The 12,238-nt window shown below is 35.1% G+C and overlaps 3 protein-coding genes across 4 annotated transcripts; 1 reads left to right on the top strand and 2 right to left on the bottom strand.

Moving 5' to 3' along the window:
* The first annotated feature begins 8,064 nt into the window (after positions 1 to 8,064).
* LOC125201485 (protein LEAD-SENSITIVE 1-like) lies at positions 8,065 to 9,901 on the top strand. Of its 2 annotated transcripts, XM_048099627.1 has the most exons (3): positions 8,065 to 8,190; positions 8,329 to 8,447; positions 9,159 to 9,901. In XM_048099627.1, the coding sequence occupies exons 2-3, from the start codon at positions 8,354 to 8,356 to the stop codon at positions 9,824 to 9,826; spliced, it is 762 nt and encodes a 253-aa protein (XP_047955584.1). In that variant the 5' UTR covers positions 8,065 to 8,190; positions 8,329 to 8,353; the 3' UTR covers positions 9,827 to 9,901. The 2 variants fall into 2 exon arrangements, with proteins under 2 accessions (XP_047955584.1, XP_047955583.1); XM_048099626.1 differs by lacking the exon at positions 8,065 to 8,190 and having other exon boundaries at positions 8,220 to 8,447.
* LOC125194720 (aluminum-activated malate transporter 10-like) lies at positions 9,899 to 11,283 on the bottom strand. Its single transcript, XM_048092958.1, has 5 exons — positions 11,200 to 11,283; positions 10,777 to 11,080; positions 10,576 to 10,703; positions 10,360 to 10,500; positions 9,899 to 10,279 (listed from the first exon to the last, which is right to left on the bottom strand). The coding sequence occupies exons 1-5, from the start codon at positions 11,281 to 11,283 to the stop codon at positions 9,899 to 9,901; spliced, it is 1,038 nt and encodes a 345-aa protein (XP_047948915.1).
* LOC125201486 (aluminum-activated malate transporter 10) lies at positions 11,073 to 11,926 on the bottom strand. The gene has a single exon (XM_048099628.1). The coding sequence runs from the start codon at positions 11,659 to 11,661 to the stop codon at positions 11,317 to 11,319; it is 345 nt and encodes a 114-aa protein (XP_047955585.1). The 5' UTR covers positions 11,662 to 11,926; the 3' UTR covers positions 11,073 to 11,316.
* Positions 11,927 to 12,238: the final 312 nt, after the last annotated feature.

Here is a 12,238-nt window from a genome sequence, read left to right as displayed (position 1 = left end):
AACTTATCAACGCAAGAGACGTAAATTGTGCTATAACTAAAGCTAGTCGATTTCTTTCTTGTTATCGGTAGCAACAACTTTGCTAGTTCTAGATTTCTTTTGTAGTGTTTGGTTGAAAGGGTGGGTTTGTTTTTCCATCTATAAACAAACTATTCAAAAGGCTAAAGTATTACAAGATGAATTCGTACAAATATAAGAGACCAATTGTTGGATTCCTTGAGGTGTAACACTGATTAAGGTATGCGGAATCACTTGACAGCTACACTCTGAGATTTTTTTCCACTAAAAATGATGTAGGTTTAAGCGTGAAGATTCGGTTAGGCAGTGATTCAGTTCTTGAATGGATGAGTTTGATGAATATTTAGGGCTCATTTGATAAGTGGTGTGGGATATTGTCAAGATAGGATCCGATAGAGATTTATATTCTAGTTATGGAACAAAAATGATTTTCCTTCCTCTTGTTTGATAAGCTAGTTAAATAAATTCTATATCAGCCACTTATGATAAAAAAAAATATATTATAACAAGATAATAATTAAAATTTACATATTTATCCTTTTAAAATACATTTGTCTCCCTCGCTTTTACTCGCCTCCTCTACCTTGCAGCGGCCAGCATCTACTTGTATAGTTGTATTAGATAAAGCAGACGGATTTTGCTGGTGGACTGAAATTGAAATCTATCTTGCAGACTGAAATTGAAATATCTTGCATTGTTATTTACTCCCTCCGTCCCAGATTAAGAGTCACTTTTTGCCATAAAACTCCGTCCCAATTTAAGAGTTACTTTTAGAATTTTCCATATTTGGTCATACAATTTTACCTCATTCTTCAACAAAATTACATCAAAATGCCATTATCTACATTAAAATAAATCAAAACAAAAATCAAAAGTCAAAAGGGACCCACCTTCAACCAACTCTACCATCTCACTTCATTTATTACACACTCTACCATCTCACTTCATTTATTACACACTTCATCATCTCACTTCATTTATTACACACTTTAACTCTTTCTTAAAACTCGAGCCATAACAATAAATGACTCCAAATGTGGGACGGAGGGAGTAAAAGGTAAAGCAGGCTTCTTTCCAAGGTGGAGCCAAATAGAAAAAGAATTCACCTTCTTCGTAAATCTAAAAAGGAGAAAACATATGTGCTCAAAATCAGTCACAACAAAAACACAACAGCTGGTCGCTTGAATTTAGTGGAGATAATTACCATCAAAATCAACAAAATCACGAAAAAAATCGCAAATATGTTCCCCAGATCGGAAAAACCCTCCGGCGGCGGCGAGCTGTAGCAGCTGGTGTGAACTTCTAATGAAAGAGAGAATGAAAACCGGAAATATTACATCTAATGAAACTTCCGTAATAGCTGGTGTGATTTGCTTGGAGAAAAGTTGGAGAAGGAAGAAGGGTATAAAAGGTATAATTTCCCATATCTGAATACACAATATTAGGCGGAATTGCTATCCCACAAAAGTTGTAAGTTACAAATCCTTACATTTCTAGCCTATTTCAGGCGGAACTAGACAGGCCATACCAAAAAACAAGGGCCGGTGTGGTGAGCTAAACAAGTTATCAAACTGGGAAATACGAAGATATAGGGGAATGATCAATTGTTAACTAATTAGCAATCTCAAACTAAGACTAAATCTTAGTCATTAGATTAGAAGATCTAGTGGTTGAAATAATGCCACATGGATTATATTTTTAATTAAGAAAATTAATAAATAAAATTAGAGGGTATTAATGTCAATTCTCTCTCATTAAAATCATCTTAAAACTTTAAATTTACGTAACTCTCTCGATTTAAATTATTTTTTCGCAAAATGTTCTAACGAGATCTCAATTGCATATGTTCCGACGACGTTCGGATGATGAAATTTGATATTTTTTTTTTAGTTTTCGTAAATCTCAATAAAACCATGTAAATCTCAATAAAACCATGTAAAAATCTCAATAAATATGTGTTGATATTTTCTTGTACTAGTGTTGATATTTTTATGTCATATTGTTGATATTTGTAATACACTATGTTGATATAAAAAAGCATTCACGAAAATTATAATATGATAACATAATGACAATATTACCCTTTTATTGATATTTTGTCTACTATTTATTGGATTCGTAAGATTTAATCTCATCCACTCATTTTTAAATCTAAGGGTGGAGATTTAGTCTTGATTTTGGATTAGGGTGCTATAAGCATTAGAATATGACTCCGAAGATATATATCTATTTCTAGGCATTACTAAGTTATCAAACGAGCCCTTAAATTGGGAGAAGCATTAATTATGCCTATTTTGTCTTTATAATGGTTGATCTTCTTTTCTAAAAATGGTAGTAATTCTTTAATTAATCGATTCATTTTTCATTGGATAGATATGAATTGGGATATTAAAATGAAAAATGTTTTATAGAAATAATGGCAATGCCGAGGTTAAAATAATAATTTGGTATTATATTATATTTATTATTAAATCTATGTTTTACATAAATACTACTCTATTTTACCTATATAGTTATAAGACGTGTATTTCTTTTTAATTAAGGAATGTGAGTGTTTTAACGAGATTTGTTAAATTAAGTGCCTTGCATTTAATTACATTTCAAAGATTTTTATTTCATTAGTTGTCAAGTTCTCTCTCCTCTTCTCTAATTATATGCCTATCAATATATTATCACTTTCTTCTTCTTCAATTATAATTCTTTTATAAATGAATTATAATTTTCTTCTTCTCCAAATATAATTCTCTATCAACAACGTACTATCTCTTTTCCAATTTTCTCAATATTGATTTTCTATAATAATTTAAAAAAAATTATTTAAATCAATTTATCACATACAGATTACAATACGCATTTTATAAATTCTCTTTGCTTTGTCTCTTCCCAAATTAAAATTCTTTATGTAAATTAAAAATCCGATTTGATTTTCATTTCCCTTTGTGCTTTGTAGCTTCTACTGCAAATTTCTAAAAGATTCCCATAAACAAATTTTGTCATATTTTATTCTTAATTCTAATTTTTTTTATAAAAATAAAAAACTCATTCACATAATTTTTATCTCACAGTACAATTTATAATATGCATGATCAATTATCTTTGTATTGTTTTCTCTTAATTAAAATTTTCTATATAAATTACAATACTCCTAATCTAGCCATTTTCCTATGTAGCTTCTACAACAGTTTTTAATAAAAGTACTATTTTATCCAACTTATAATAACTTAGATTCTAAATTTTTGGAGTGCACGTTCGAAACTCTACATAAAAATAATCACATATTGTTAACTCATTTATTTAATATTTTAAGTTATATAGTTAATATATTTGCTTTTCTTTAAATAATAGAGTTTTTAGCTCAATTCATAAAATTATGAAACAAATTAAATTTTGATGTCCGATATGTTAATACTAATTGAGTTTACGTTTTCAATTTATGAATTTCATAATTTTTAGTCATTTGAATTTTTCGCTTTCCAAAACTATAATTTCTTTAAATTCTCAAAAACTTGGGGATCCAACTACAAGAAGACAGGTAGCCTGATACAAGACCACTTTGGCATTTTCCCCTTCTACTTTTTCTATCTTTTTTTGGAGAGATTTTACATAAACTCTTTGGAATGTTACAGTTATACCTTAATCAAAAAAAATAATGACATGTTCTTAGCTCATCTATTTAATATTTAATAAATAAATTAATATTTTTTGTTATAAAATATTAGAATTCTTAGCTCGGTTCAATATAACATGCAACACATTTACATTTGATATATGATTTTATTAATTCTAAATGAAGTTACGATTTTGATTTTAAGAATTCATATTTTGATTTTTATTATTTATGTTCCAAAATTTAAATATATTTAAATTTCTAGTTTTTTGGAACGTTACAATTGGACATCGATCAAAAAATATAATCACGTGATCTTAACTTGTGTATTTAATATGTTAAAAATATTAGTGAACATTTTTTTCTTTTATTTATAAAATAGCGTTATTGGCTCAATTCATATCAGACAACTAAAAATTGATACTAGTATATGATTTATTAATACTAATTGAATTCACATGATTTATTAATACATTAATTAGATATCACTTTTATTTATCATAATAATTAAAATTTTCTTCATATTAAAATTCCCTAAATTAGTATTTTAGAATTATTTTAGAGTAAAGGCCAAATTAGTCATGAACATATAGTCATTTTACGTTTTTGGTCCTAAACATTATCTTTTGGAATTTTTGGTCATGCATATATGGAAATTTGATCATTTTGTTCCTACGTCAACATTTCCGTTATAAACTAACGGTAAACAGGTTTAAACCCGATTTTGACCAAAATTAACATTTTAATTCTGATTTTCTCCTTAACTAATTCATTAACTATTATTATAAATATTCTTTTAAAATTAGAAAATTAAAATTAAATGGAAACTTAGAAGGCATAGGAAGTGGCATCACAACCCAAATGAGAATGTGAAAATAATAGATTGACTTTCATTTAAGAGCAGTGACATGTAGGAGAAATAATGGCTCATTCCAGTGAATCACAAAAACCAGCCGAGATTTACATACATTGGTTATTGCCTAAACCAAATAAGAATAATAGACTTAGCTTAGCCAAATGGCTGTCCGACAACATTCGGCATTAGACGGAGGGCAGCTCTGTCCCTTTCGACCACTGCAGAGTTTGCAACAGCAACGGCTAAGCCACGAGGGCGGCGATGGCACCCGCGCGAATTAACAGCGGCGGCGCGACGGAGAGCCGAGAACTCCTCTGTGACTTCTACGGTGAGGGAGAGCTCGCAGAGAGAGAGAGAGAGCTCGACGGAGAGAGCACCGCACGGCCGACGGACAGTCGGTAAGTGAGAAATAGAGAGGAATAGGAATTGAGCCGAGAGAAGAGGGCGCCGGAGGAGTTTCAGCGACCCGATTGAAGAAATGAGCGGCGAGAAATCGATGGGGCAGTAGGGGCGTTGGTGCCTATGTGAGACTAGATATTCTCGAATTGGAGAGAAGTGAGCGTCAATTTTGGAGTGAGGTGAGAGATTGATGCATTTTTTATTAGCACTAAATAAACATGCAATAATACTGAGTATATATAGTATAGCTAAAGGTCAGTGCCGGGAACACGGGGAAGACAAACACAAAGTGTCTATCCTCTACTAGAACTCAATTACTATCTGAAAGAACGAAAGATTTTGGGAACTTTTTGAAAACAGAAAATAATTAAAAACAATTAACAACTAAATGCGAATAAAACACGGAGACAATCGATAGAGATAAGGGAATCCCAGAGATGTGTGTTCACAGTTATGGTTATACAAATTCCAAACTAAAATACCCTAGCACAGTTATTACTTTGATAGGACGAGTCACCTATAGCTTATGCTCATGCGATGCAAACGTTGATTACAAGATTAGGGTTTTCAATCCCAACACGTAACTCCATAAAGCTCCTAAGACCCTTGAAAAGTCCCCACTCTCAATTAACAGTGTCGTTTTAAGGGAAGCTAACTGTAGCGTCTACTAAGTTAATCTAACTCGCTAGAACTCTATCATAGTTATGAAGCAAGCTATATTAAATCATACAAGATTGTGTCACTCAATCATGCAAAATCAGAATTACTTAGGGAAGAAACAAAGTAAAAATAAAACGAATATTAAATAGAAAAAAGGAATTGTATAACGAAAGTCGTTACTAACACATCCCTAGAACCCTATGAGTTTAGTTACACATAATGAATTAAGCTAAACACATAGATTGAAGGGAAAACAATTTGAACATAAAACTAAAGCAAATAAAACTCGTAGGTTGAATCCTTGTCGTTCTTGATGTTCTTGAAATCCTTCTCCAACTTCTTGCACAATTGAAGTATTCTAGCTTTTGATCTCTGTGAATTATTTTGCAAGTAGAAGCTCTCTAATTGTGATGAAGCTTGAGTCTTATTTATAGGGGAAAGCCAATCCTTGTTGTAGAAAGAAAAGATCTTCAAAATATGGTCAATCTTGGAGCAAATCTAGGGCATCTCGGATTTTCCGCCTTTCTCCGGCGGGCCGCCGCACCTTGGCCGGCGGTCGCCGCGTTGGAGTCCGTAGAGACTTTGCTCTTCCTTGTGCGGATCGGACCGCCGCACGACTCCGGCGGTCGCCGGCGAGACGCTCTCTTCCAAGTGTAATTTTCCGAGGCGGACCGCGTACCGATCGCTCACGCCCGCAGCGCCTTCGACGGCGGTCGCCGGTCGCCGTCTGACTCCAGATTTCCAGAGTTTGCGTTTTGGCTCCTTTTTCGGCTCAATTATGCACATTTCTCACAAAACACGTCAAAATACCAAAATAGATAAAAATATGCAAATAATGGACGTGTAGAGTGACTTTGACATAAAAAACGGACCAAATAACGGTCTTAAAACCGTGCAAAATCCGAGCGTATCAGAGATGCCGGACGCCGCGACTCTAGGCGCCAGCTGGAGAAGTCGTCGGCGAGAAATCGAGGAAGGAGATAATATTTAATTCTAATTTTCTAATTTTAAAATAATATTTATAATAATAGTTAGTGAATCAATTAAGGAGAAAATCAGAATTAAAATGTTAATTTTGGTCAAAATCGGGTTTAAACTCGTTGACCGTTAATTTCTAACGAAAATGTTGACGGGGGACTAAAATGATCAAATTTCCATATGTGCAAGACCAAAAAATCCAAAAGATAATGTTTAGGACCAAAAACGTAAAATGATCATATGTTCAGGACCAATTTTGGTCTTTACTCATTACTTTATAAAGGATATATTAGTCAAAATATAAATTATACCTATGTCAAAATGCCATAGGGGGTATAATGGCATCGAGAGATTATGTCTCCAAATCACTACTCATGTATTAAAATACATTCTTTTTTGTTATAATATCATTCATGATGATCCTAGTATGTTTCTATTATACTATAGTTCGTCCCATGAAAATAAGATCTTTGGAGACGATACGAGTTTTAATATCAATTGATAAAAAAGAAATGATATAAAAAAAAAATTTAAAGTATTATTAATAGAGAATGAGACTCACATCATAAAAGAGAAAAAATTTATCAGAAATAAAAATAGACTACTCATTGAACGGATCAACATAGAAAAAGAATATTTTTATAGATGGATAATTTTTTTTTAAGTGTTGTGTTAAGGAATGAAATAAGCTTCAGTTTCAAGCTTATACTACTCTCTCCGTCCCATAAAAGATGTCACACTTATGGGACGACACATGATTTTAGGATGTTTTGTTTTGTGTATTAAATGGAGAGAGAAAATATAATTTTTATATTCATGTGAGAGAGAACTTTTTTCAAAAAGGGAAATATGACATCTTTTGTGGGACAAACTAAAAAGAAAAGTGTAACATCTTTTGTGAGACGGAGAAAGTATATTTTATCGAAATAAAAAATCAAGGCATGGGAAACTAATTAAGAGAGGGTGTCATACTTTCTACTCCCTCTGTTCCATAGTAATGGAGGCGTTTTTTTTCGGCACGGAGATTAAGAAAAATTGTGTTAGGTGAGTTAAATAAAGTGAAAAATGAAAAAGGTAGAGAGATGAAGAGAGAAAAAAGTAAGAGAGAGTAAAGTAGGTGTGGAAAAATATGTTGACTTTTACTAAAAAAAGAAATGACTCTATTACTATGGAACTTGCCAAAATAGAAAAATGACTCTTACTATGGAACGGAGGAAGTACAATATACTAGCTCTTTGTCAAAAGATTTATGTATCCTTAATTTAAAGTATTACTCCCTCCGTTCCAAAGGAAGAGAGAGTAAAGTAAGAGAGAGAGTAAAGTAAGATAAAAGAGTTTTCATTTTTAGTAATGGATCATCTTGGTTGGGATAAATAAAAAAGGAAAGTAAGTCATATTTAGTGGGACGGAGAGAGTAGTATATTTAAAAGAGCTGGTTTACATTTTATAAGTTTATATACATTTTATATAATTTATAATGGGATAAGGCGACCCTACCATAATTAAACTTCAAATCTTTTGGGTAATCTATTTATTAAATTTACGAATCCAATGAAGGTAAATTAGGGTAACTCGGAAAATGATGCAGCGCCCTAACCCCCACACAAAATGATGAGAGAGAGACCAGAAAGGGCAACATCCATTATCGTCAATGCTTGATTCATTAATTTAAGTGAGTTGTTGAGCTAATGCTTGATGAACCAGTTGCATCCCTACACGTGGGAATGATGTCACTCTGATTTCGCCTTTTTCTTTTTGGGCACACAAGTAGAAGAAGGCATTGCTAAAAATGATGTTCAATTCTCTGTAGGTTGCTGAGAAGTTGCAGTGATTTTATGGGTCTGCTTACAAACAGAGTGGAGAAGCATGAAATCAAACCTGGGGATCATATCTACACTTACAGAGCCGTCTTTGCTTACTCCCATCACGGTTCCTTTTTATTCTTCTCTCTCTTTCTGATTATGTTTCGATTCTGCATTTTGCCCTTTAATCCTGCGTCTTCTCATGCCTTGATTTGCTGCAATTTTAATGTTCATATCATCAATCTTGAATTCTGATTGTGGAATTCTCTTTTCAACTCATCCAGTTTACTCTTTGCATTTCTAGTTTTATTTCATTTACATATTGTTAGATCACCTCAAACTAGCTAGATCCATGAGTACATGCTGTTGGTTTATTCTTCACTCATCTTTTTAAGATGATAAAGTGATAGTGGAGAATGAAAAAACATTAGTAATTGAGATGCTAAGTCGAAACATGACTGGAATTTGAGTTGGCTAGACCAAATATGGCGCAGTAGAGCTGTTTTTCGTTGCAAACCTAAATTACATAATGTGTGACTTATGGTCTTAAAGCAACCTTAGTAATTGTACTGCTCTGCTTCACACAGAAAGAATTTGTATTTTAATGAAGTAAAAAAGTATGTTTCATGAATCTTGGGGCAAAGTATTTGAATTGTTGGAGTGAACATTTTATCAAGGATGTAATCTCATCATATTTGTTTGCTTTGATATGTTTGATGTTTTTTGTTCATACTTGTTCTACCTATATACAGAGGTGGTTGCAGTTACAGTGATGGCTTCTTTTTAACTTACTTGTAAATATGGTGTGGCTTAGACCTTTTAATGTGTGATTATGCAGGTATCTTTGTTGGGGGTAGCAAAGTGGTGCATTTCACCCGTGTTGGAAACACTTCCAGCTCCAACTCTGAAGTATACGACGAAAGTGAAGAATGTCCGACCTTTCCCGACTGTGGATTCAGGCAGCCAGATAGCGGAGTTGTCCTCTCTTGTCTAGATTGCTTTCTCCGCAATGGCTCCCTTTATTGCTTTGAGTATGGAGTGACCCCGTCTGTGTTTATTGCTAAAGTGCGTGGAGGCACCTGCACAACTGCTGCATCCGACCCTACTGACATGGTCATTCACCGAGCAATGTATCTGCTCCAGAATGGATTTGGGAACTACGATGTGTTTCAGAACAACTGTGAGGACTTTGCCCTTTACTGCAAGACGGGGCTACTCACTGTTGACCGGCTTGGGGTTGGAAGAAGCGGGCAGGCCTCCTCTGTGATCGGAGCACCATTGGCAGCTCTCCTTTCGTCCCCTTTGAAATTCCTAGTGCCTAGCCCGGTTGGGATGGCTACAGTGACCGCAGGGATGTACTGTGTGAGCAGGTATGCCACAGATATTGGAGTCCGTACGGATGTCATCAAGGTGGCAGTGGAGGATCTAGCCGGGACTGTCCGTTGGGAGAATAATGAAGGAGTAGCTGCACAAGATGCAATTTTAGAAAGACAACTTCTCAGATAGCATTCATGTACTCAACAAACTATTATCATTCACACAACTGGATTATGCTATCAATTGATTCTCTTTTTCTAGCTACTCTGAACTAGTTACTTTATGAGCCAGTATATTTACAGCCTTTACTAGTTTCTCTGTTCTTGCAACTATCTCTATCAACAGTGATGACAATGTGACTAGCTGGACAATTGCTACAAATGGTAAGACATTTGACTCTCCCTTGCCTTCACTAAGCTCCTCTGGTTTCGTTTCTGTTGCTACAGCGTTTTGGTTAGACAGCGCATTGAGACCGTTATGTAGTTCTTGAACTGCCACACACATCTCTTTTAGCCTAAGACCGATCTTGGGTGATTCTGCTGATGTGCGGACAACGACCACCAACTCCCGTAGGACTGCTGAGGAATTCAAGCTCAGCTTCAGACACACGGTGCTGAATTGCCTCTTCAAGAAAGCTGGCGCCTGTGATTGGAAAAGTCAGCAAGAGTGGTGGAATCAAAGAGGTCCAATCATGTCTCAAATCAATGCGACTCACTCATTACCTTTGTGTCCGAGACAATACCAGAGAGGGCGTCGATGCAGTTAGCGTAACTTCTGAGTAAAGCCCCAAGCTCGAGGTAATCCTTCCAAGGATGTTTGAAACTGAAGCATCCATGAGCAGGCTCCCATCTCGCATAATTAACCTGTAAGAAAAAGCATAGAAGCATTATATTGTGATTATGAGCTTGATGATATATTCAATTGCAGTGAAAGCATACCAAGGATTCTTCAGTAGACATGGAATCAAGAACGCTTCTGTATCCTACCAGTTTCTCCTTAGAAGCTTCCTTCTTCATGTCGTCTGCATCTTCATCCGCATCATCCCGGAGGTATACTGTTACATATGCTGCATAATTTTCAGCAAAAGAATCAACTCAAAGGCGATTCTAGTTTCAAGATATGTATGAATGTTTTCTTACCATCCAAAGAGTCAGCAAGTTTTTCCATGTTGTTTAGAATGAGGCTGTGAAGCTCGTTTCCCGCCCAAACAGGACAGCAGAAGATGCTGGTGACAACACAGATGGAGGTGCCAATCGCAACATTGGACAGTCTGTGTTGTGCAAAGTCAAACAAGTCTGGCACGCGATATCCAGAGACCGAGATGAGTATGTAGGTAAAGATAAAGATGAGAGCTCCATGGTCGAAATGTTTTTTTACTGATGGGAGGAACCGAAGGAAAGTTGTTGATGAAGCTGTAACAAAACAAAGCAATGGTAAATGTTTCTAGATGGCTCTAGAGTGAATTGATGAGAGAAGACAACGGGATTTCAAATAATACCGAAGAAAAAAACTGAGCCTTGGAGGATTATGGGCTCCCACGCCTTCCCGAACCGGGTAGCTACCCAATGCACACCAACACCTAGTGCCCCTGCGATGAAAGTTGCGGTTGTTCTGTTCACACATTTACAGATGGTTGCACCTGGCATTGTTGCACGATATAAGCATAATATAGTCAGATTTTAATCAATTTTGACCATATTGAGATGCCTACCTACGGTGTACTCGAGAGCAACAACAACGGTGAGGACAGCCCACATAGCATTCCCTCCGACTCCTTCATACAAAGGGTTAACATAGTAAAACAAGGAGACGAGGCACAGAGCCATCCCAACTTTGAAACAATGGATTATCTTCCGAGGCTCGCTCGTTCCATATCTCCAACCACTTTGCATCAATCCCAAAGACTTGAACAACAAGCCCACAATGAATCCAGGGGTGTGAGGAATGCACTCGGAGACGAAAAGCATTGACATGCCGTCAGGGAAGCTCATCCTCCACTCCCACGGCTCGCTCTCCTTGGCCATGTTCGATCTATATAGAATATATATTCGATGATAGGTATACGTATATACTTATACATGGTAAGGTTGTGAAGAAATAAGGGTAGCAAAGTGTCAAAATCAGAGATTGTGTCTTTGGCTAGGTTGCTGGTATCAGTTGGTAGTCTAGTAAATATACATGGCTGTCTGGGGTTGCTTGGATTTCCTAAAATGATTTTGAATGTGTGAAATCATGTTGGAGGATCGTAGAGGAAATCAAGAGTGTTATTTGAGGTTGGTCAGTCTTAGGTTTTCTTCTGTTTTAAAGTTCAATCATTTGCCCATCTCTATCATTTTTAAACAAACTTTTAAGCATATCATATGCCAAACATAAATTCTAAATAAATGTAATCTATGAATAGAATTTACCCATAATTTTATTTCTCTTTTTCATTAAATACATTGACAAATTCATCATGGCACATGGAGGTTGGCATCCGAACAATCATTCCTCTTTACATCGATCATTGTATTTCCTTTTTTTAATTTCATTTGACAACAAAATGCTTCAACATTATAGATTTTATTTCTCTTTTTCATTAAAGACAATGCCTAAAATTTT

Source organism: Salvia hispanica, chromosome 1 (assembly GCF_023119035.1).
Source record: "Salvia hispanica cultivar TCC Black 2014 chromosome 1, UniMelb_Shisp_WGS_1.0, whole genome shotgun sequence".
NCBI classification, from domain to species: domain Eukaryota; kingdom Viridiplantae; phylum Streptophyta; class Magnoliopsida; order Lamiales; family Lamiaceae; genus Salvia; species Salvia hispanica.
This window is presented reverse-complemented; position numbering and strand designations above follow the sequence as displayed.